This window comes from Embiotoca jacksoni, unplaced genomic scaffold (genome assembly GCF_022577435.1).
Source record: "Embiotoca jacksoni isolate LCO1_2020_lvr unplaced genomic scaffold, fEmbJac1.0.p SCAF_4, whole genome shotgun sequence".
Lineage (NCBI taxonomy): Eukaryota > Metazoa > Chordata > Actinopteri > Embiotocidae > Embiotoca > Embiotoca jacksoni.
Window position 1 is genome coordinate 24,788,536 of NW_027185392.1, and position 27,500 is coordinate 24,816,035.

At 45.8% G+C, this 27,500-nt stretch overlaps 3 protein-coding genes across 6 annotated transcripts in view; 1 reads left to right on the top strand and 2 right to left on the bottom strand.

Annotated features, from left to right (window-relative positions):
- Positions 1 to 1,304, bottom strand: part of galnt7 (UDP-N-acetyl-alpha-D-galactosamine: polypeptide N-acetylgalactosaminyltransferase 7) — a 16,953-nt gene extending 15,649 nt beyond the window's left edge. For all 3 annotated transcript variants that reach the window (XM_069168406.1, XM_069168405.1, XM_069168404.1), the window contains exon 1: positions 725 to 1,304. In XM_069168406.1, coding sequence (XP_069024507.1) covers positions 725 to 847 — 123 coding nt within the window. In that variant the 5' untranslated portion in view covers positions 848 to 1,304. The remainder of the gene's footprint in view (positions 1 to 724) is intronic.
- Positions 1,305 to 2,447: 1,143 nt separating this feature from the next.
- On the bottom strand, positions 2,448 to 16,105 carry LOC138209672 (ankyrin repeat and SOCS box protein 5-like). 2 transcript variants are annotated; one of them, XM_069168408.1, is made up of 7 exons: positions 15,940 to 16,105; positions 5,107 to 5,186; positions 4,840 to 4,947; positions 4,603 to 4,756; positions 4,003 to 4,137; positions 3,611 to 3,802; positions 2,448 to 3,533 (listed from the first exon to the last, which is right to left on the bottom strand). In XM_069168408.1, the coding sequence occupies exons 1-7, from the start codon at positions 16,058 to 16,060 to the stop codon at positions 3,388 to 3,390; spliced, it is 936 nt and encodes a 311-aa protein (XP_069024509.1). In that variant the 5' UTR covers positions 16,061 to 16,105; the 3' UTR covers positions 2,448 to 3,387. The 2 variants fall into 2 exon arrangements, with proteins under 2 accessions (XP_069024509.1, XP_069024510.1); XM_069168409.1 differs by lacking the exon at positions 15,940 to 16,105 and adding an exon at positions 7,546 to 8,039.
- A 9,761-nt stretch (positions 16,106 to 25,866) lies between these two features.
- The window catches only part of spcs3 (signal peptidase complex subunit 3), a 3,986-nt gene continuing 2,352 nt past the window's right edge, over positions 25,867 to 27,500 (top strand). The window contains exons 1-2 of the mRNA XM_069168058.1: positions 25,867 to 26,160; positions 26,795 to 26,868. Coding sequence (XP_069024159.1) covers positions 26,018 to 26,160; positions 26,795 to 26,868 — 217 coding nt within the window. The 5' untranslated portion in view covers positions 25,867 to 26,017. The remainder of the gene's footprint in view (positions 26,161 to 26,794; positions 26,869 to 27,500) is intronic.

Here is a 27,500-nt window from a genome sequence, read left to right on the forward strand (position 1 = left end):
CCCCACACCACACCCACACACACCCACACCACACACACACACACACGCACACACACACACACACACCCCACACCACACCCACATCCCCCCCCACCCACACACACACCACCCATGTTGCGTCATCACAGGTGAAGCCAGATCTTCACCGTGTGGTTTCAAACAAGGAGTCATCAGACTGGGAGGATCCAGACAAACAGACGGAGGCCTGATGACGGATGACAGATGACAGATGACGGGTGACAGATGACAGATGACGGACAGCCGGAGGCAGCATGTGACTGAACATGACGTGTTCAGATCAGAACGAGATAACTTGATTTCAGCGGTCAGACATCTGGTTCCTGTCGTGAGCAGCACCTGGAGATCTGTCCTCCGGTTTGTTCTTGTTAATGTTCTCCAGGTTCCATCAGACCAGCTGTCACATCTGTGATGGTGACTGACAGCTGCTCAACATGACCACAGATGTTTGACTTCCCTGACGCCGCGGGACGTCCCGCCCTGAAGGATCCTGGATCTGCTCCGATGAGGAGGCAGACGGTCTCCATGACAACCACTGTTGAAACAGGGCTGAAGGGTCCTGGGCCCGGCCCGTCCGATCAGGTGGGGTGCTGCCCCCCTCCCCCACCTCCCCCCCTCCCCTCCTGACGCGTTAGCCCGCGGGATGCTAACCGTGCTAACGCTGATTCCTCCGCCGCACACTTCCGGCTCACTGTGGTCAACTCACCTTTTTCCCGAACGGGTTGTCGTCGCCGGCTTTCGGCGACAGAGAGGACCAGAGCACCACCAGACCCAGGAACGTCCCAATGAAGAGCAAAGTGCGCAGAATAAATCCCACTTTCAGCCTCATGTCGGCGGCTCTTCCCGGCTGCCGGCAGCTAGGCTAGGCTAGCACGTTAGCAGGGCAGCTAGCAGGTCGTTAGCTCTGCTGGCGGAAGTTAACCGGCTGGTCAGAAACTCAACGACCTCCGCTCGGTGTCCGTGTGGCGGGAAGGATGTCCCCCTGCTCCTGTCCCCGTCTCCTTCCTGACGGTTGTCTCCCGCTCCTCCTCCGGTGGAGCTGCCCCCCCGCGGTGTGGCGCTGCCCTGCCGGACGGACACGGGACAGACCGGACGGACACGGGACGGACACGGGACAGACCGGACAGACACGGGACAGACCGGACAGACACGGGACAGACCGGACAGACACGGGACAGACCGTCCGCAGAGAGCCCAGCTGTGTCGGGGAGCTCGTGCCGCGGAGTGTCAGCGGGGTGCCGGTGTGACCGGTTGCAGGAAGACAAACACGTTTTTCTAACTCCACCTGTCGGGCAGGTGATTGTTAACAGGACAGCGGCTCTTTGTCTTCCTGCCACGTCACACAGGTGTGCAGATATCAGACCTCCTCACAGGAACACGTGACACGTCAACAGCTTTAATACAAACGAGGCAGAGGACACCTGAAACCAGACAGCATGCAGACATGATTGATTGTGGGTTCAACACAAAGTGGAGGGATCACAGGTGAGACAGGTGAGTCCAGGTGAGACAGGTGAGACAGGTGAGTCCAGGTGTGTCCAGGTGAGACAGGTGAGTCCGGGTGAGACCAGGTGAGTCCAGGTGAGTACAGGTGAGACAGGTGAGTCCAGGTGAGACAGATGAGTCCAGGTGAGACAGGTGGGTACAGGTGAGACAGGTGAGTCCAGGTGAGTCCAGGTGAGTCCGGGTGAGTCCGGGTGAGTCCGGGTGAGTCCAGGTGAGTCCAGGTGAGTCCAGGTGAGTCCGGGTGAGACAGGTGAGTCCAGGTGAGTCCGGGTGAGACAGGTGAGTCCGGGTGAGTCCGGGTGAGACAGGTGAGTCCGGGTGAGACAGGTGAGTCCAGGTGAGTCCGGGTGAGACAGGTGAGTCCAGGTGAGACAGGTGAGTCCAGGTGAGTCCAGGTGAGACAGGTGGGTACAGGTGAGACAGGTGAGTACAGGTGAGTCCAGGTGAGTCCAGGTGAGTCCGGGTGAGTCCGGGTGAGTCCGGGTGAGTCCAGGTGAGTCCAGGTGAGTCCGGGTGAGACAGGTGAGTCCAGGTGAGTCCGGGTGAGACAGGTGAGTCCGGGTGAGACAGGTGAGTCCAGGTGAGACAGGTGAGTCCAGGTGAGACAGGTGAGTCCGGGTGAGACAGGTGAGTCCAGGTGAGACAGGTGAGTCCAGGTGAGACAGGTGAGTCCAGGTGAGTCCGGGTGAGACAGGTGAGTCCAGGTGAGTCCAGGTGAGTCCGGGTGAGACAGGTGAGTCCAGGTGAGTCCAGGTGAGTCCAGGTGAGTCCGGGTGAGACAGGTGAGTCCAGGTGAGTCCAGGTGAGTACAGCAAACACCTCTATGACGTCAGATAACTGAAGGAAGCACACACGGATCCACAAACAGCAGTCCAACACATTCAACTGTAGTAATCTGAACAAACAGGTACGCACAGACGGAAGACTTTCAAGTGCAAATTACATCCCAATATTCACAAAAAGAAGACATTGTGCTGAACCAACATCGATAGTTTCTGTTGTCAGATCAGACAATCAGGAAAACCCTCCTGTCCCTCCAGGATTTAGGTTTTTTCTGGGACTCGTGATCAAAAACACTTCAAATTTAGCTTTTCTTTGAAACATTGGGATGCAATTTTAGCAGTTTTATTTTAATTTTTTAAAAGCTGTAAAATTCCTGCAAATGGCAAAAACTGCAAGTCTAGGTGAAAAAAACAGATGATTTGGATGTGTAGTCGTATATAATGATTCCTGTGGTAGTAATAAATATAGTGCACATCACAGCTGGACATATTTTAGTCCTCATCTTTTCTTATTTTGTCAACATCCTGAGGCTCAAAGTTAGAAACCCTGGTGATGTTTGGAGAGCAGAGCGTCTGACTAATACAGACTTTTTAAACAACACTCGTGTGTTTACAAAGGTTTACAAAGTGGAAGGCTGAACATGAACTCATTTAACGCACCGTACCATCAGACTGACCCCTTTACTTACTGTTGTTTTTTTCAGTTAACCGGGGAGTGGTTTGTAACGATGATGATGATGAGGAGGAGGAGGAGGAGGAAGAGGAGGAGCTGGAGCTGCTGACTAGTTAGTTTTGTTGATGAAGTGTGTTTTATTTTGAAAGGTTTACTTTGTGCTTTCAGCAGAGCTTCTATTGAGGAACTTTATTTTGGAAGAATCAGTGGAATGGTTGGTGAATTTGCATGAATTATACAGACTTCCTGGAGGGACTGAGACATTTAAAATAAGGAGACGTGGTGCCAATAAAGGCAAAGTATGATGTAATCCATCTTCATGATGTTGCAGTAACTCCTTCACTCAGTTTAAACCATGGTGATGATATGTCAGCATGAGGTGTGGTTAAAACACGTGAACGTGAAGGGTTAAGGAAACACGGCGCCCTCCGTGTGCTCCAGGTAGTGTGTGAGCAGCGAGGGCAGCGGCAGCAGAGGCAGCAGCGACAGTCGGGATCTCCCGATCAGACTCCTGATCTGGAGACGACACAGCTGGCAGAGACTCCTGGGAGAACCTGAAACAGACACGAGCTCAGCTGGTGGCTGCATGCATCAGTACTGGCAGTCAGTGCAGGCGAACATGTTGCAGTACCTTCAAACGCCAGCAGCAGCTGCTGTGTTTTCCCACCAGGGGGCGCCAGCTCCACGGGCCGCTGGTTGTTGCCGTCTCGGAGGTTGACGTCAGCTCCGTAGTCAAGCAACAGGGACACCTGATCGGCACTGTCCTGTGTGACGGCTGCATGCAGGGGGCTGCCACCTCCTCTGCCTTCGTTAACACTGGCTCCTGGACGGGGGGGGGGGGCAGATTATTACAGACACTCACCATTTACAGCCACAACCTGTGATGGGAGGTGAAGCATGGCTTCATTTTAACAGCTAACGGGCCAACACCGCTCAGGAGTGCTGGATGAGCCGGAGCAGAGACCCGGGAGGAAACACCTGGAGAGGGAGTCATGGCTGAATGTGCTCATCGATGAGACCCACCTCTGAGGAGCAGCACCTTGGAGCAGGACGTGTGACCGTGCTCACAGCTCACGTAGAGAGGGGAGCCCAGGTGGGACACCTCGTAGTCTGGATCTGCTCCGTGGGACAGCAGGGACTCCACACACTGGCTGTTACCTGCACACACACACACACAGACAGACACACACACACACACACACACACACACACACACAGACAGACAGAGACACACACACACACACACACACACACACACACACAGACAGACACACACACACACACACAGACAGACAGAGACACACACACACACACACACACACACACACAGAGACAGAGACACACACACACAGACAGACACACACACAGACAGACAGAGACACACACACACAGGCACACACACAGGCGCACACACACACACACAGGCACACACACACACACACACACACGCGTGTATTTATTTCACCTGTCCCTCACAGAGCAGCAGTGTTACCAGGGTTCAGCAGTCTGTGACTCCGACCTGAGCTGTAAACGTCACAGAGCTGAGCTGCGTTCCAGAAACACCTCCAGAGATGTCACCGGACAGCCTGACCAACCACGCTGCGTCCTGCCGGGTGTATTTACCTCTCTTGCAGGCTTCATGCAAAGCGGAGGGGAAGTGTGTGTGCGATGTGTGTGTGTGCGCTCCGTTCTGCAGCAGCAGCTCCGTGCAGCCGACGCTCCCCGAGGCACAGCAGTTATACAGAGGAGTGACGCCATCGATGGAGGCAGCGTTCACCTGGAAACACAGCCGGGTGTGAGCGGTACAAACAGTCAGGACACACACACACACACACACTGAACCAAGCTAACAATACTTACATTAGCTCCAGCATTTATCAACGCTCTGACACACGCCACATGTCCTGACAGGCAGGCCTCATGGAGCGGCGTCACGTGATCGATGGTCACGATGTTGGCGTGATCTTCCTGAGAAAGTAGAGCACACACACTGATTTCATTTCTTTAAGCTGCACACGGCCGTGTGTGTGTGTGTGTGTGTGTGTGTGTGTGTGTGTGAGTGAGCGAGTGTGAGCGAGTGTGAGTGAGTGTGTGTGTGAGAGAGTGTGTGTGTGCGTGTAGTGTTACCTGGGCCAGCAGAGTGCGTAGGGCGAGCAGTCGACCCTGAGAAGCTGCTTCATGGAGAGGAGAACGATCCGCCCAGGACCCTGCACAAAAAACACACACACACACACACACACACACACACACACACACACACCCTTACCAAGTGGAATGACCTGGTAGTTTCACAGCTGCACAGAAACTGAAAGTAAAATATAAATGTCATCATACAGTGGGTACGGAAAGTATTCAGACCCCTTTACATTTTTCACTCTTTGTTTCATTGCAGCCATTTGCTAAAATCAAAAAAGTTCATTTTATTTCTCATTAATGTACACTCAGCACCCCATCTTGACAGAAAAAAACAGAAATGTAGAAATTTGTGCAAATTTATTAAAAAAGAAAACCTGAAATATCACATGGTCATAAGTATTCAGACCCTTTGCTGTGACACTCATATTTAACTCACATGCTGTCCATTTCTTCTGATCCTCCTTGAGATGGTTCTACTCCTTCATTGGAGTCCAGCTGTGTTTAATTAAACTGATTGGACTTGATTAGGAAAGGCACACACCTGTCTATATAAGACCTTACAGCTCACAGTGCATGTCAGAGCAAATGAGAATCATGAGGTCGAAGGAACTGTCCAAGGAGCTCAGAGACAGAATTGTGGCAAGGCACAGATCTGGCCAAGGTTACAAAATAATTTCTGCAGCACTCAAGGTTCCTAAGAGCACAGTGGCCTCCATAATCCTTAAATGGAAGAAGTTTGGGACGACCAGAACTCTTCCTAGACCTGGCCGTCCAGCCAAACTGAGCAATCGTGGGAGAAGAGCCTTGGTGAGAGAGGTAAAGAAGAACCCAAAGATCACTGTGGCTGAGCTCCAGAGATGCAGTAGGGAGATGGGAGAAAGTTCCACAAAGTCAACTATCACTGCAGCCCTCCACCAGTCGGGGCTTTACGGCAGAGTGGCCCGACGGAAGCCTCTCCTCAGTGCAAGACATATGAAAGCCCGCATAGAGTTTGCCAAAAAACACATGAAGGACTCCCAGACTATGAGAAATAAGATTCTCTGGTCTGATGAGACCAAGATTGAACTTTTTGGCGTTAATTGTAAGCGGTATGTGTGGAGAAAACCAGGCACTGCTCATCACCTGCCCAATACAATCCCAACAGTGAAACATGGTGGTGGCAGCATCATGCTATGGGGTTGTTTTTCAGCTGCAGGGACAGGACGACTGGTTGCAATTGAAGGAAAGATGAATGCGGCCAAGTACAGAGATATCCTGGAAGAAAACCTCTTCCAGAGTGCTCTGGACCTCAGACTGGGCCGAAGGTTCACCTTCCAACAAGACAATGACCCTAAGCACACAGCTAAAATAACAAAGGAGTGGCTTCGGAACAACTCTGTGACCATTCTTGACTGGCCCAGCCAGAGCCCTGACCTAAACCCGATTGAGCATCTCTGGAGAGACCTGAAAATGGCTGTCCACCAACGTTCACCATCCAACCTGACGGAACTGGAGAGGATCTGCAAGGAAGAATGGCAGAGGATCCCCAAATCCAGGTGTGAAAAGCTTGTTGCATCATTCCCAAGAAGACTCATGGCTGTACGAGCTCAAAAGGGTGCTTCTACTCAATACTGAGCAAAGGGTCTGAATACTTATGACCATGTGATATTTCAGTTTTTCTTTTTTAATAAATTTGCACAAATTTCTACATTTCTGTTTTTTTCTGTCAAGATGGGGTGCTGAGTGTACATTAATGAGAAATAAAATGAACTTTTTTGATTTTAGAAAATGGCTGCAATGAAACAAAAGTGAAACATTTAAAGGGGTCTGAATACTTTCCGTACCCACTGTATGTATATAAGTCAGGTCAATATAAATAGTGTCAACGTCAACTAAATCAACATCAATAAATTGGGTTAACCTAAATAAATAAAGTCAACAGAAAGAGTCAGTGTAAATAAATAGAGCTGGGTGAATGATTTAAGGTGAAGTAGAGCAGGTGTGCTGCAGGTGTGCAGAGTGAAAGGACACCGGCTGGACACCTTTGCTCCATGTCCATGGTAATAACTAAATAAATCCATTAAATGACTGCAGACTCTTTTTCTCCAGATGAACCTGTGAGGTAATAATTAACCAGCGATGTTTGTTCATCGCTGAAGTTTTTAAAGCAGACCGTATGGACTCCCACCACTTCAGCAGAACCAACACAGTTCTGTCTCCACCTTTAATGTAACTGTGATCAAAACAAACCAACTCACAGAGAAGCTGTTTTCAGCAGGATTTTCTGACTGAAATCAGTTTCCTGTGTAAACTTGGTGCTCCCCAGATCTGATCTGAGAGCAGCACCTCAGCCTCCGTTATATTTAGAGCTGAGAGCTTCCTCAGCTGCTGCAGCACAAATAGCTGCACTGCATCGGAGACCCACGAAACACGGCGTCCTCTCCAACGTACCCATGTCTCCGTCCCCCCACGGCACGTCCAGCCACCGGTAGATGTAGGACATGTGGAGGGCGGCGAGAGGACCTCCACAGCTTCTGCTCGTGCTCCCAGTGAGGATCCAACCAGCTGCTCTCACCCCGCTGCACACTGGCAGGACTATAAATAACGAGCTTCCTCACAACTCACCATGACAAACAGGCTTTACAGTGTTCTGATCTGCTGGGAGCAGTCAGAGACAGAAACAGGCGGGACATCGTCTCTGTCCCCGACCTCCTGTGGACGGTGCAGCCCGGCAGCCATGTTGGACACGTCAGAGTCCAGACTGGATATACAACCACAGACTGGATATACAACTACAGACTGGATATAAAACCACAGACTGGATATAAAACTACAGACTAAATATAAAACTACAGACTGGATATAAAACAGACTGGATATAAAACCACAGACTGGATATAAAACTACAGACTGGCTATAAAACTACAGACTGGATATAAAACTACAGACTGGATATAAAACCACAGACTGGATATAAAACTACAGACTGGATATAAAACTACAGACTGGATATAAAACAGACTGGATATAAAACTACAGACTGGATATAAAACCACAGACTGGATATAAAACTACAGACTGGATATAAAACCACAGACTGGATATAAAACTACAGACTGGATATACAACCACAGACTGGATATAAAACTACAGACTGGATATAAAACTACAGACTGGATATAAAACTACAGACTAAATATAAAACTACAGACTGGATATAAAACTACAGACTGGATATAAAACCACAGACTGGATATAAAACTACAGACTGGCTATAAAACTACAGACTGGATATACAACCACAGACTGGATATAAAACTACAGACTGGATATACAACCACAGACTGGATATAAAACTACAGACTGGATATAATACTACAGACTGGATATAAAACCACAGACTGGATATAAAACTACAGACTAAATATAAAACTACAGACTGGATATAAAACAGACTGGATATACAACCACAGACTGGATATAAAACTACAGACTGGCTATAAAACTACAGACTGGATATAAAACTACAGACTGGATATACAACTACAGACTGGATATAAAACCACAGACTGGATATAAAACTACAGACTAAATATAAAACTACAGACTGGATATAAAACAGACTGGATATAAAACCACAGACTGGATATAAAACTACAGACTGGCTATAAAACTACAGACTGGATATAAAACTACAGACTGGATATAAAACCACAGACTGGATATAAAACTACAGACTGGATATAAAACTACAGACTGGATATAAAACTACAGACTAAATATAAAACTACAGACTGGATATAAAACAGACTGGATATAAAACAGACTGGATATAAAACTACAGACTGGATATAAAACTACAGACTGGATATAAAACCAGACTGGATATAAAACTACAGACTGGATATAAAACCACAGACTGGATATAAAACTACAGACTGGATATACAACCACAGACTGGATATAAAACTACAGACTGGATATAAAACTACAGACTGGATATAAAACTACAGACTGGATATACAACCACAGACTGGATATAAAACCACAGACTGGATATAAAACTACAGACTGGATATAAAACTACAGACTGGATATACAACCACAGACTGGATATAAAACCACAGACTGGATATAAAACTACAGACTGGATATAATACTACAGACTGGATATACAACCACAGACTGGATATAAAACCACAGACTGGATATAAAACTACAGACTGGCTATAAAACTACAGACTGGATATACAACCACAGACTGGATATAAAACTACAGACTGGCTATAAAACTACAGACTGGATATACAACCACAGACTGGATATAAAACAGACTGGATATAAAACTACAGACTGGCTATAAAACTACAGACTGGATATACAACCACAGACTGGATATAAAACCACAGACTGGATATAATACTACAGACTGGATATACAACCACAGACTGGATATAAAACCACAGACTGGATATAAAACCACAGACTGGATATAAAACTACAGACTGGCTATAAAACTACAGACTGGATATACAACCACAGACTGGATATAAAACAGACTGGATATAAAACTACAGACTGGATATACAACCACAGACTGGATATAAAACAGACTGGATATAAAACTACAGACTGGATATAAAACTACAGACTGGCTATAAAACTACAGACTGGATATACAACCACAGACTGGATATAAAACCACAGACTGGATATAATACTACAGACTGGATATACAACCACAGACTGGATATAAAACCACAGACTGGATATAAAACCACAGACTGGATATAAAACTACAGACTGGCTATAAAACTACAGACTGGATATACAACCACAGACTGGATATAAAACCACAGACTGGATATAAAACAGACTGGATATAAAACTACAGACTGGATATACAACCACAGACTGGATATAAAACAGACTGGATATAAAACTACAGACTGGATATACAACCACAGACTGGATATAAAACTACAGACTGGCTATAAAACTACAGACTGGATATACAACCACAGACTGGATATAAAACAGACTGGATATAAAACTACAGACTGGATATAATACTACAGACTAGATATAAAACTACAGACTAGATATAAAACAAACTGGATATAAAACTACAGACTGGCTATAAAACTACAGACTGGATATAAAACTACAGACTGGATATACAACCACAGACTGGATATAAAACCACAGACTGGATATAAAACTACAGACTGGATATACAACCACAGACTGGATATAAAACTACAGACTGGATATACAACCACAGACTGGATATAAAACCACAGACTGGATATAAAACTACAGACTGGATATAAAACTACAGACTGGATATACAACCACAGACTGGATATAAAACCACAGACTGGATATAAAACCACAGACTGGATATAAAACTACAGACTGGCTATAAAACTACAGACTGGATATACAACCACAGACTGGATATAAAACCACAGACTGGATATAAAACCACAGACTGGATATAAAACTACAGACTGGATATAATACTACAGACTGGATATACAACCACAGACTGGATATAAAACCACAGACTGGATATAAAACTACAGACTGGATATACAACCACAGACTGGATATAAAACAGACTGGATATAAAACTACAGACTGGATATAATACTACAGACTGGATATAAAACCACAGACTGGATATAAAACAGACTGGACATAAAACTACAGACTGGATATAAAACTACAGACTGGATATAAAACTACAGACTGGATATACAACCACAGACTGGATATAAAACTACAGACTGGCTATAAAACTACAGACTGGATATACAACCACAGACTGGATATAAAACAGACTGGATATAAAACTACAGACTGGCTATAAAACTACAGACTGGATATACAACCACAGACTGGATATAAAACCACAGACTGGATATAATACTACAGACTGGATATAAAACCACAGACTGGATATAAAACCACAGACTGGATATAAAACTACAGACTGCCTATAAAACTACAGACTGGATATACAACCACAGACTGGATATAAAACAGACTGGATATAAAACTACAGACTGGCTATAAAACTACAGACTGGATATACAACCACAGACTGGATATAAAACCACAGACTGGATATAAAACCACAGACTGGATATACAACCACAGACTGGATATAAAACAGACTGGATATAAAACTACAGACTGGATATACAACCACAGACTGGATATAAAACAGACTGGATATAAAACTACAGACTGGCTATAAAACTACAGACTGGATATACAACCACAGACTGGATATAAAACTACAGACTGGCTATAAAACTACAGACTGGATATACAACCACAGACTGGATATAAAACAGACTGGATATAAAACTACAGACTGGATATAATACTACAGACTAGATATAAAACTACAGACTAGATATAAAACAAACTGGATATAAAACTACAGACTGGCTATAAAACTACAGACTGGATATAAAACTACAGACTGGATATACAACCACAGACTGGATATAAAACCACAGACTGGATATAAAACTACAGACTGGATATACAACCACAGACTGGATATAAAACCACAGACTGGATATAAAACTACAGACTGGATATAAAACTACAGACTGGATATACAACCACAGACTGGATATAAAACCACAGACTGGATATAAAACCACAGACTGGATATAAAACTACAGACTGGCTATAAAACTACAGACTGGATATACAACCACAGACTGGATATAAAACCACAGACTGGATATAAAACCACAGACTGGATATAAAACTACAGACTGGATATAATACTACAGACTGGATATACAACCACAGACTGGATATAAAACCACAGACTGGATATAAAACTACAGACTGGCTATAAAACTACAGACTGGATATACAACCACAGACTGGATATAAAACAGACTGGATATAAAACTACAGACTGGATATAATACTACAGACTGGATATAAAACCACAGACTGGATATAAAACAGACTGGACATAAAACTACAGACTGGATATAAAACTACAGACTGGATATAAAACTACAGACTGGATATACAACCACAGACTGGATATAAAACTACAGACTGGCTATAAAACTACAGACTGGATATACAACCACAGACTGGATATAAAACAGACTGGATATAAAACTACAGACTGGCTATAAAACTACAGACTGGATATACAACCACAGACTGGATATAAAACCACAGACTGGATATAATACTACAGACTGGATATAAAACCACAGACTGGATATAAAACCACAGACTGGATATAAAACTACAGACTGCCTATAAAACTACAGACTGGATATACAACCACAGACTGGATATAAAACAGACTGGATATAAAACTACAGACTGGCTATAAAACTACAGACTGGATATACAACCACAGACTGGATATAAAACCACAGACTGGATATAAAACCACAGACTGGATATACAACCACAGACTGGATATAAAACAGACTGGATATAAAACTACAGACTGGATATACAACCACAGACTGGATATAAAACAGACTGGATATAAAACTACAGACTGGCTATAAAACTACAGACTGGATATACAACCACAGACTGGATATAAAACTACAGACTGGCTATAAAACTACAGACTGGATATACAACCACAGACTGGATATAAAACAGACTGGATATAAAACTACAGACTGGATATAATACTACAGACTAGATATAAAACTACAGACTAGATATAAAACAAACTGGATATAAAACTACAGACTGGCTATAAAACTACAGACTGGATATAAAACTACAGACTGGATATACAACCACAGACTGGATATAAAACCACAGACTGGATATAAAACTACAGACTGGATATAAAACTACAGACTGGATATACAACCACAGACTGGATATAAAACCACAGACTGGATATAAAACTACAGACTGGATATACAACCACAGACTGGATATAAAACTACAGACTGGATATAAAACTACAGACTGGATATACAACCACAGACTGGATATAAAACCACAGACTGGATATAAAACTACAGACTGGATATAAAACTACAGACTGGATATACAACCACAGACTGGATATAAAACCACAGACTGGATATAAAACTACAGACTGGCTATAAAACTACAGACTGGATATACAACCACAGACTGGATATAAAACCACAGACTGGATATAAAACCACAGACTGGATATAAAACTACAGACTGGATATAATACTACAGACTGGATATACAACCACAGACTGGATATAAAACCACAGACTGGATATAAAACTACAGACTGGCTATAAAACTACAGACTGGATATACAACCACAGACTGGATATAAAACAGACTGGATATAAAACTACAGACTGGATATAATACTACAGACTGGATATAAAACCACAGACTGGATATAAAACAGACTGGACATAAAACTACAGACTGGATATAAAACTACAGACTGGATATAAAACTACAGACTGGATATAAAACTACAGACTGGATATACAACCACAGACTGGATATAAAACTACAGACTGGCTATAAAACTACAGACTGGATATACAACCACAGACTGGATATAAAACAGACTGGATATAAAACTACAGACTGGATATAATACTACAGACTAGATATAAAACTACAGACTAGATATAAAACAAACTGGATATAAAACTACAGACTGGCTATAAAACTACAGACTGGATATAAAACTACAGACTGGATATACAACCACAGACTGGATATAAAACCACAGACTGGATATAAAACTACAGACTGGATATAAAACTACAGACTGGATATACAACCACAGACTGGATATAAAACCACAGACTGGATATAAAACTACAGACTGGATATACAACCACAGACTGGATATAAAACTACAGACTGGATATACAACCACAGACTGGATATAAAACAGACTGGATATAAAACTACAGACTGGATATAATACTACAGACTAGATATAAAACTACAGACTAGATATAAAACAAACTGGATATAAAACTACAGACTGGCTATAAAACTACAGACTGGATATAAAACTACAGACTGGATATACAACCACAGACTGGATATAAAACCACAGACTGGATATAAAACTACAGACTGGATATAAAACTACAGACTGGATATACAACCACAGACTGGATATAAAACCACAGACTGGATATAAAACTACAGACTGGATATACAACCACAGACTGGATATAAAACTACAGACTGGATATAAAACTACAGACTGGATATACAACCACAGACTGGATATAAAACCACAGACTGGATATAAAACTACAGACTGGATATACAACCACAGACTGGATATAAAACCACAGACTGGATATAAAACTACAGACTGGATATAAAACTACAGACTGGATATACAACCACAGACTGGATATAAAACCACAGACTGGATATAAAACTACAGACTGGATATACAACCACAGACTGGATATAAAACTACAGACTGGATATAAAACTACAGACTGGATATACAACCACAGACTGGATATAAAACCACAGACTGGATATAAAACCACAGACTGGATATAAAACTACAGACTGGATATAAAACTACTGACTGGATATAAAACACAGACTGGATATAAAACTACAGACTGGATATAAAAGAGTTCGTAGCTTCAGGTCTGTAAAATGATTCCGATCCAGAAGTGTCTTCAGCTGCAATACCAGCGAGTGCCACTAGAGGTCGGCTCCAAAAAGCCTCCGGCTCCATAGACTCCCATTCAACTTCTCTCATCAAATCCAAAGTGAATAAAATGTGTCCATCAGTTATCTCGGTGTTGTTAGCTAAAGTCACTCCTTCTTATTAGTTTTCTGGAGGTCCATCTGAAAATAATCCCTCATTCATTAGAAAAGAAGATTCAAGAAGACCTGTTTTTGGGGGCGTGTCTGTTTAATTGACTCCTCCCGCAGCTCGTCCAAATATGGTCACTTCCTGCTCCAAACCGCTCCGAACTAACAAGATGGTGACGGACAGAATCTGAACTGGAGGATTCATAACGTTCACAAACCAACCAACGACGACATCACTGATGGATGATGACATCACTGATGGTTGATGACATCACCACTGGTTGCCGGTTGGGACAGACACCTGATGTCACCTTAGACCTTTGGGGATAAAACGTCATCACAGTTTATCCTGTTTGATGACCGTTTGAAGTTTTATCAGCTTTGGCGTTTGAATTCTGGAGTTCTGGCCACAAACGGGTTTTGTAAGGTCACAGTGACCTTTGACCCCAGACACAAGCATTTGCTGCAGGTGCTGTATCTGATGTTTAGATGTGTTCATATCCTGCTTTATATCTGAAAACCGGAGTCCTTATCCTCTTGACTCTACATGTTAAACCTGTTCTGTGTTCACAACTAATATAAATATATTTAAAGCAGAAAATGAGTTTCAACCCATCTACTGCAGATCCAACTCCCAGGGAAGCCTCGCTGAGGTCACTGAGGTCACTGAGACCTGATTTATTTCTGCAGAAACACATTTAAAGGACCATGACAACCCTTCAAATACAGATGTCCACCCCCCACTCCGTGACAACAGCTGAGAGGTCGAGTCGGCCTGTCACGGTCTCTGCTGTCACGCGGACATGAACCTGTGTGGATGTGGTCCAGACACAAGCAGCTGCAGCACCTGTCCGGTTCCAGCAGAACCCCATCTGGGACCGCACCGAGACCGGAGTCCCGGCACGGAGCAGGACTGTTGTAAACATGGGACCATGAACGAGGGGCCCCAGGATCAGATGTCAGACATCCCAGCAGGACCAGCAGCTGGTTCATCCCGCAGAGTAAACAAGCTCCACCGACCTTGGCTCGTCAGGATCCCCCAGCAGGCCCTCTTCCTCTCCGGGGCGTGCTTGAGGAGCGGGCCCGGCTCTGCACCTCTCTTCCGGGACACCTCCGGAGCTCCGGTCGATACCTCTGGCATGTTCCTGCGGCTCAGCCTCACGCGCTCTCCGTTGAAAGTGCACTGCACCGGTTGCAAGGAGCGCGAGGAAGCCGAGCGCGAGGGGGAGGAGTCAGTGCTGGGACTGCTCCGATTGGCTGAAGGCCTTTGTTGTTGTTGTGTTCGAACCACGTGACACTCTCACGTGCGCGTCCATGTGTGGAGCAGAGATATTTATAGACTGCCGGGAGTGAGGTGGGGAATGTCTTTAGGAGCTGGACCAGAGGGACAGACAGAAACACAGGGAGACAGACAGGGAGACAGGGAGACAGACAGAAACACAGGGAGACAGACAGGGAGACAGACAGGGAGACAGACAGGGAGACAGGGAGACAGACAGGGAGACAGGGAGACAGACAGAAACACAGGGAGACAGACAGGGAGACAGGGAGACAGACAGAAACACAGGGAGACAGACAGGGAGACAGACAGAAACACAGGGAGACAGACAGGGAGACAGGGAGACAGACAGACAGACAGGGAGACAGACAGGGAGACAGACAGAAACACAGACAGACAGGGAGACAAACAGGGAGACAGACAGGGAGACAGACAGAAACACAGACAGACAGAAACACAGACAGACAGACAGACAGACAGACAGAAACACAGACAGACAGGGAGACAGACAGACAGGGAGACAGACAGACAGACAGACAGAAACACAGACAGACAGACAGACAGACAGACAGACAGACAGAAACACAGACAGGGAGACAGACAGACAAACAGACAAAAACACAGACAGACAGACAGGGAGACAGACAGACAGAAACACAGACAGGGAGACAGACAGACAGGGAGACAGACAGAAACACAGACAGACAGACAGACAGACAGACAGAAACACAGACAGGGAGACAGACAGACAAACAGACAGAAACACAGACAGACAGGGAGACAGACAGACAGAATGACAGACAGACAGACAGACAGACAGGGAGACAGACAGACAGAAACACAGACAGACAGACAGAAACACAGACAGGGAGACAGACAGACAGAAACACAGACAGACAGACAGACAGACAGACAGGGAGACAGACAGAATGACAGACAGACAGGGAGACAGACAGAAACACAGACAGACAGACAGGGAGACAGACAGGGAGACAGACAGACAGACAGACAGACAGACAGACAGACAGACAGACAGACAGACAGACAGACAGACAGAAACACAGACAGGGAGACAGACAGGGAGACAGAAACACAGACAGACAGGGAGACAGACAGACAGACAGACAGAATGACAGACAGGGAGACAGACAGAAACACAGACAGGGAGGCAGACAGAAACACAGACAGGGAGGCAGACAGACAGACAGACAGAATGACAGACAGGGAGACAGGGAGACAGACAGAAACACAGACAGGGAGACAGGGAGACAGACAGGGAGACAGACAGAAACACAGACAGACAGACAGACAGACAGAAACACAGACAGGGAGACAGACAGGGAGACAGACAGAAACACAGACAGACAGGGAGACAGACAGACAGGGAGACAGGGAGACAGACAGGGAGACAGACAGAATGACAGACAGACAGACAGACAGACAGACAGACAGACAAACAGACAGAAACACAGACAGACAGACAGACAGACAGACAGACAGACAGAATGACAGACAGACAGACAGACAGGGAGACAGACAGGGAGACAGACAGACAGACAGAAACACAGACAGACAGGGAGACAGACAGAAACACAGACAGACAGGGAGACAGACAGGGAGACAGACAGACAGACAGGGAGACAGGGAGACAGACAGACAGAATGACAGGGAGACAGACAGGGAGACAGACAGGGAGACAGACAGACAGAATGACAGACAGACAGACAGGGAGACAGACAGACAGAATGACAGACAGACAGACAGGGAGACAGACAGACAGACAGACAGGGAGACAGACAGAAACACAGACAGACAGACAGACAGACAGACAGAAACACAGACAGGGAGACAGACAGACAGACAGACAGACAGACAGAATGACAGACAGACAGACAGACAGGGAGACAGACAGGGAGACAGACAGACAGACAGAAAGACAGACAGAAACACAGACAGACAGGGAGACAGACAGAAACACAGACAGACAGACAGACAGACAGAATGACAGGGAGACAGACAGACAGAATGACAGACAGACAGACAGGGAGACAGACAGACAGAATGACAGACAGACAGACAGACAGGGAGACAGACAGACAGAAACACAGGGAGACAGACAGACAGACAGACAGAAACACAGACAGGGAGACAGACAGACAGAAACACAGACAGACAGACAGACAGGGAGACAGACAGAATGACAGACAGACAGGGAGACAGACAGACAGGGAGACAGACAGAAACACAGACAGACAGACAGACAGACAGACAGACAGACAGAAACACAGACAGACAGGGAGACAGACAGAAACACAGACAGACAGGGAGACAGACAGGGAGACAGACAGACAGACAGACAGACAGACAGACAGACAGACAGAAACACAGACAGACAGGGAGACAGACAGAAACACAGACAGACAGGGAGACAGGGAGACAGACAGGGAGACAGACAGACAGACAGACAGGGAGACAGACAGACAGAATGACAGACAGACAGACAGACAGACAGACAGACAGACAGACAGGGAGACAGACAGGGAGACAGACAGGGAGACAGACAGACAGACAGACAGACAGACAGAATGACAGACAGACAGACAGGGAGACAGACAGAAACACAGACAGGGAGACAGACAGACAGACAGGGAGACAAACAGACAGACAGACAGACAGACAGACAGGGAGACAGACAGAAACACAGACAGACAGACAGGGAGACAGACAGAAACACAGACAGACAGACAGACAGACAGACAGACAGAAACACAGACAGGGAGACAGACAGAAACACAGACAGACAGACAGACAGACAGACAGACAGACAGAAACACAGACAGACAGGGAGACAGACAGACAGGGAGACAGGGAGACAGACAGGGAGACAGACAGAAACACAGACAGACAGACAGACAGGGAGACAGACAGAAACACAGACAGGGAGACAGACAGACAGGGAGACAGACAGACAAACAGACAGAAACACAGACAGACAGACAGACAGACAGGGAGACAGACAGACAGACAGACAGACAGACAGAAACACAGACAGACAGACAGGGAGACAGATAGAAACACAGACAGGGAGACAGACAGACAGACAGAAACACAGACAGACAGGGAGACAGACAGAAACACAGACAGACAGACAGGGAGACAGACAGACAGACAGACAGACAGACAGACAGACAGACAGGGAGACAGACAGACAGACAGACAGAAACACAGACAGGGAGACAGACAGGGAGACAGACAGACAGACAGAAACACAGACAGACAGGGAGACAGACAGGGAGACAGACAGACAGAATGACAGACAGACAGACAGGGAGACAGACAGACAGACAGACAGACAGACAGACAGACAGACAGAAACACAGAATGACAGACAGACAGGGAGACAGACAGACAGACAGGGAGACAGACAGAAACACAGACAGGGAGACAGACAGGGAGACAGACAGAAACACAGACAGACAGACAGACAGACAGACAGAAACACAGACAGGGAGACAGACAGACAGACAGGGAGACAGACAGAAACACAGACAGACAGACAGACAGGGAGACAGACAGAATGACAGACAGACAGGGAGACAGACAGACAGACAGACAGGGAGACAGACAGACAGGGAGACAGACAGAAACACAGACAGACAGACAGGGAGACAGACAGGGAGACAGACAGACAGAATGACAGACAGACAGACAGACAGACAGACAGACAGACAGACAGACAGACAGACAGAAACACAGACAGACAGACAGACAGAAACACAGACAGGGAGACAGACAGGGAGACAGACAGAAACACAGACAGACCGGGAGACAGACAGAAACACAGACAGATAGGGAGACAGACAGACAGACAGACAGGGAGACAGACAGACAGACAGACAGACAGGGAGACAGACAGACAGACAGACAGACAGACAGACAGACAGACAGACAGACAGACAGAAACACAGACAGACAGACAGGGAGACAGACAGACAGACAGACAGACAGGGAGACAGACAGAAACACAGACAGACAGGGAGACAGACAGAAACACAGACAGACAGGGAGACAGACAGGGAGACAGACAGACAGACAGGGAGACAGGGAGACAGACAGACAGAATGACAGGGAGACAGACAGGGAGACAGACAGGGAGACAGACAGACAGAATGACAGACAGACAGACAGGGAGACAGACAGACAGAATGACAGACAGACAGACAGGGAGACAGACAGACAGACAGACAGGGAGACAGACAGAAACACAGACAGACAGACAGACAGACAGACAGAAACACAGACAGGGAGACAGACAGACAGACAGACAGACAGACAGAATGACAGACAGACAGACAGACAGGGAGACAGACAGGGAGACAGACAGACAGACAGAAAGACAGACAGAAACACAGACAGACAGGGAGACAGACAGAAACACAGACAGACAGACAGACAGACAGAATGACAGGGAGACAGACAGACAGAATGACAGACAGACAGACAGGGAGACAGACAGACAGAATGACAGACAGACAGACAGACAGGGAGACAGACAGACAGAAACACAGGGAGACAGACAGACAGACAGACAGAAACACAGACAGGGAGACAGACAGACAGAAACACAGACAGACAGACAGACAGGGAGACAGACAGAATGACAGACAGACAGGGAGACAGACAGACAGGGAGACAGACAGAAACACAGACAGACAGACAGACAGACAGACAGACAGACAGACAGAAACACAGACAGACAGGGAGACAGACAGAAACACAGACAGACAGGGAGACAGACAGGGAGACAGACAGACAGACAGACAGAAACACAGACAGACAGGGAGACAGACAGAAACACAGACAGACAGGGAGACAGGGAGACAGACAGGGAGACAGACAGACAGACAGACAGGGAGACAGACAGACAGAATGACAGACAGACAGACAGACAGACAGACAGACAGACAGACAGGGAGACAGACAGACAGACAGACAGACAGACAGAATGACAGACAGACAGACAGGGAGACAGACAGAAACACAGACAGGGAGACAGACAGACAGACAGGGAGACAAACAGACAGACAGACAGACAGACAGACAGGGAGACAGACAGAAACACAGACAGACAGACAGGGAGACAGACAGAAACACAGACAGACAGACAGACAGACAGACAGACAGAAACACAGACAGGGAGACAGACAGAAACACAGACAGACAGACAGACAGACAGACAGACAGACAGAAACACAGACAGACAGGGAGACAGACAGACAGGGAGACAGGGAGACAGACAGGGAGACAGACAGAAACACAGACAGACAGACAGACAGGGAGACAGACAGAAACACAGACAGGGAGACAGACAGACAGGGAGACAGACAGACAAACAGACAGAAACACAGACAGACAGACAGACAGACAGGGAGACAGACAGACAGACAGACAGACAGACAGAAACACAGACAGACAGACAGGGAGACAGATAGAAACACAGACAGGGAGACAGACAGACAGACAGAAACACAGACAGACAGGGAGACAGACAGAAACACAGACAGACAGACAGGGAGACAGACAGACAGACAGACAGACAGACAGACAGACAGGGAGACAGACAGACAGACAGACAGAAACACAGACAGGGAGACAGACAGGGAGACAGACAGACAGACAGAAACACAGACAGACAGGGAGACAGACAGGGAGACAGACAGACAGAATGACAGACAGACAGACAGGGAGACAGACAGACAGACAGACAGACAGACAGACAGACAGACAGAAACACAGAATGACAGACAGACAGGGAGACAGACAGACAGACAGGGAGACAGACAGAAACACAGACAGGGAGACAGACAGGGAGACAGACAGAAACACAGACAGACAGACAGACAGACAGACAGAAACACAGACAGGGAGACAGACAGACAGACAGGGAGACAGACAGAAACACAGACAGACAGACAGACAGGGAGACAGACAGAATGACAGACAGACAGGGAGACAGACAGACAGACAGACAGGGAGACAGACAGACAGGGAGACAGACAGAAACACAGACAGACAGACAGGGAGACAGACAGGGAGACAGACAGACAGAATGACAGACAGACAGACAGACAGACAGACAGACAGACAGAAACACAGACAGACAGACAGACAGAAACACAGACAGGGAGACAGACAGGGAGACAGACAGAAACACAGACAGACCGGGAGACAGACAGAAACACAGACAGATAGGGAGACAGACAGACAGACAGACAGGGAGACAGGGAGACAGACAGACAGACAGGGAGACAGACAGACAGACAGACAGACAGACAGACAGACAGACAGAAACACAGACAGACAGACAGGGAGACAGACAGACAGACAGACAGGGAGACAGACAGAAACACAGACAGGGAGACAGACAGGGAGACAGACAGACAGACAGGGAGACAGACAGACAGACAGACATATTCTCCCAACCAAACACAGCAGTGTAAGTGAAGCAGCAGCTGCTGAATAAACTGAAGCTCCTGAATGCAGCTTCTTAAATTAAGCCTCAGTGTGGCAGCTTCAGTCTCAGTTTCATGTTCCATAGAATAACAGAGATTAATTCATATAACCTCCTCAGTTTGAATGTTTTGGTGCATTCAGTTAAATGTGTAATACACTTGTTTTAAATGCAATGAATTTAACCTGCTGTGAAACCTGAAAGAGACGTTGTCTGGATGGCAGCATATGTTGCTCCAAAACCTGAATATATCATTCAGCATTAATGCTTCCTTCCAAATGTTCAAGCTACCCATGCCATGTGCACTAATGTATCCCTGTACCATCACAGATGCTGGCTTTAGAACTGAGCTGATAACAAGCTGGATGGTCCCTCTCCTCTTTAACCTGGAGGATGCAGCGTCCATGATTTCCAAACAGAATCTCAGATTGTGATCCATCAGACCTCAGGACAGTTGTCCACTTCACCTCAGTCCATCGTCAATGATCTCGGTCCAGAGAAGGCGGCGGTGTTTCTGGATCATGTTTCTATCTGGTTTCTTCTTTGGAGAGTTTTAACATCATTTGTGGACGCAGCGATGAACTGTGTTCACAGATGATGGTTTTCACAAGTGTTCCTGAGCCCATGCAGTGATTTCCACTCCAGAATAGTGTGTTTTTAATGCAGTGCTGCCTGAGGGCCCGAAGATCACCACCATCCAATATTGGTTTCCAGCCTTGTCCCTTGTGTTCAGAGATTTCTCCAGATTCTCTGAATCTTTTAATGATATTATGAACTGTAGACGATGAAATCCACTAATTCTTTGTAGTTTTACATTGAGGAACATTATTCTTAGATTGTTGAACTATTTTCCAACACAGTCTTTCAGAGTGGTGAACCTCTCCCCATCTTCACTGCTGAGAGACTCTGTCTCTCTGAAATCATCTTTTATACCCAATCATGTTACTGATCTGTTGCCATGGTAACCTGGTTAGTTGTCAGATGTTCCACCAGGTGTTTTTTTTATTTTAGCATTACACAACTTTTCCATCTTTTGTTGATCATGTCCCAACTTTTTGGAGACGTGTTGCTGCCATCAAATTCAAAATAAGCAGATATTTATCATAAAAGAATAAAATTTCTCAGTTTCAACATTTGATTTGTCTTTGTTCCATTATACATTTTACACAGCGTCCCAACTGTTTTGGAAACGGGGTTGTAAAAGTAGAAAAGTATCAACATCAAAATGTACTTGTAGTCCAGTGGTCACATCTATTACATTATTGGATTAAACTCATTGATGCATTCATGTGTGCAACAGTTTAATGTTGCAGCAGGAGCTAATTCACACACTGAATAAGTTATTAGTTGATTTATATTTCATATTAATAATATAAATATGTAAAATATGGAGTAACTAAAGCTTTAAAATAAATGTAGTGGAGTACAAAGTGCAATATTTGCCTCTAAAGTAGAGAACGATGGGAGTAGAATAACAAGGAAATACTTAATGTACAAGTACACCAAAACTGTAACTACAACACTGAATGTACTTAATTACATTGCACCACTACTTCAAACATAATGGAGACATAAACACCTGAATAACCTGTAAATTACTACTTCTAAATTCAGACAAACTGAAGTTATTGTTGTCTCAACACCTCAGAAAGCATCTCCTCTGGATGACAGTGTGTCGGCCTCCAGGAACATGGAGGTTATTTTACACCAGAGTATGTTCTCTCACTCACACGTATATAGTCTCTGGACGGCTTTCTTTCATCTGCAAAACATGAATAAAATCAGGAACATTGTGCCTCATAGTGATGCTGAAAAACGAGGAGTGAGTCTGCAGCAGAGTGAGCGATGTGGGACACTCACTTCAACACATTTAAAGAAAACTCCTGAAAAAGGTTTTATAATTCTGTCTAATATGTCGTTAGTTCATCTATTAGAAACGTTGTTCTTATCTCCGATGGAATGTTTGCAATGTTTCAGAGGTCACTGCATCTTGTTTTAGATAAAAGACCTTTATTTGTTTTGTAACTGCACACACACACTGGATGTAATCATGTTGTGTTTAAATATTACACTCTTATGGACCTGCAGAGATTTTGTTTTGAGGAATAAATCTGTATTTTACAAAACCTGGAGAGACAAATGAATATAGTGTGGATGCACTTATTATCACGAATGTTTCTGTTCAAAATGTAGGTCATGTGACTAAAAACAATATGGTAACGTTATCAAAGCTTTCCCATCAGCTATAATTGAGATGTCTAAAATCTTAAATCAAACTTATGTCATGGCACAGCTTCCTAAACTTTGTGAATCCTCTCTCTAATATAACCACCGAAATCTGAGAAGCCTTTGTTGAGGATTTACATCCATTCTCTTCAAACAGTTTCTATCTTGTATTATACAACCAGTAGCTCTGCCCCAGAGGTCTGATCACTCCTCCTCAGTGGAATATAGAATTAGAAGAGTTTCATAAGTACTAGGATGTAGTTTGACCTGTTGTAGGTCTACTACATGACCCATTTGGAGAAGTCACTCTTCTCTTTTATGTATTTGGTTGTTTTTTCTTACTTGTGCCTGTCCACGGGTTGTGATGTACGGCGGCATTCTCTGTTTCAAATTGTTCGGAAAAGTTGAGTTTTATTTGAATAATTTACAAATAAAGATATTGAAAAAAATTAACTACTTCCGCCTACTCATCGCTCCTTTTGAATTCACTTCCGGTTGTGTCAAGTGAGCGACAATGCACGCGCCGGTGTTCCTTACAAAAACCACAGCACGTGTTTTAGGTCGGTAGGTCGGTCGGTAGGTCGGTAGGTGTTTAACCAGAGGAACAAAATAATTCAATCAAAGCTTCACTACACCCACAGGCTGTATATTCAGCAGTATATTCAGCAGTATATTCAGTATATATATATTCAGTATATTCAGCAGTATATTCAGTATATATATATTCAGTATATTCAGCAGTATATTCAGTATATATATATATATATATTCAGTTTATTTAGTATATATATTGAGTATATTCGGTATATGTATTAAATTTATTCAGTATATATATTGAGTTTATTCAAATATATATAAACAGAAGGCGAGGACGCTTTAAAACGAGTTTATTTTGAAAGTCAAGAACAGGAAGTACGTGTTGAAGCTGTGTACTTTGTTATTCCGGGTTCAACACAACATCCGCGGTCCGTCAGCGAGCCGTCTGTCTGAGATCCGGCGGTTCCGGTGGTTCCCGTGGCTGCAGCGGTACCGTGAGATCCGGCGGTTCCGGTGGTTCCCGTGGCTGCAGCGGTACCGTGAAGATGAACACGGTTCTGTCCAGAGCGAACTCTCTGTTCGCCTTCAGCCTGAGCGTCATGGCGGCGCTCACCTTCGGCTGCTTCGTCACCACGGCGTTCAAAGACAGACGAGTTCCGGTGGACGTCCACGTCTCCAAAGTCATGCTGTGAGCATCACGTGTTCTCAACATGGTCACGTTCACATCGTGTGTGTGTGTGTGTGTGTGTGTGTGTGTGTGTGTGTTCAGTGCGCACAGACCCCCCCCTCACCCTTCTCTACCTCCTCTTCCTCCTCACCCTCCTCCTCACCCTCCTCTTCCTCCTCACTCTCCTCTTCCTCCTCACCCTCCTCTTCCTCCTCACCCTCCTCCTCACCCTCCTCTTCCTCCTCACTCTCCTCTTCCTCCTCACCCTCCTCTTCCTCCTCTTCCTCCTCACCCTCTTCCTCCTCACCCTCCTCCTCACTCTCCTCTTCCTCCTCACCCTCCTCTTCCTCCTCACCCTCCTCTTCCTCCTCACCCTCTTCCTCCTCACTCTCCTCTTCCTCCTCACCCTCCTCTTCCTCCTCACCCTCCTCCTCACTCTCCTCTTCCTCCTCACCCTCCTCTTCCTCCTCACCCTCCTCCTCACTCTCCTCTTCCTCCTTACCCTCCTCTTCCTCCTCACCCTCCTCTTCCTCCTCACCCTCTTCCTCCTCACCCTCCTCACCCTCCTCTTCCTCCTCACTCTCCTCTTCCTCCTCACCCTCCTCACCCTCCTCACCCTCCTCTTCCTCCTCACCCTCCTGTCTCTCTCTAACAGGAAGAACGTCGATGACTTCACAGGACCCCGAGAGCGCAGTGATCTGGGTTTCCTGACCTTTGACCTCTCAGCTGATATCCTTTACAGCTGCAGTGAAGACTGAAATGTTCCAAGATGTCTGACTGTGGAGCACGGTGTGAACAGACCTGCAGGGGGCGCTGCGGCGGCCAGTGATCCGTTTGGACGTTCACCGTTTTCAGTATTTTAGCTTCAAGTAAGAATGAATAATGTTGGCGGTGATTATGAGACAGAAGGGGTGTGTTGCCATGGGGACAAGATGAAGGACTGTCCGGTGTCACAGCTGACAGGCGAGATCTCTGTTGTCACATCGGCCGGCAGCTCATTCATGAATTTAGAGGCAGAGCCAGATTTGAGGGGAAGGTCCATTTGAATATCGTCGGCATAGAGGTGATAAGAAATGTTATGTTTTTATAAAATGGACCCAAGAGGAAGCCTGAAGAGAGAGAACAGAAGGGGCCCCGACACCGAGCCCTGTGGGGCCCCGACACCGAGCCCTGTGGAGCCCCGACACCGAGCCCTGTGGAGCCCCGACACCGAGCCCTGACAGGGGGGCCCCGACACCGAACCCTGACAGGGGGGCCCCGACACCGAACCCTGACAGGGGGGCCCCGACACCGAGCCCTGACAGGGGGGCCCCTGTGAGGAGCAGTTCCTCGGATGTCGATGGACGCCTGAAGGCGGGAGA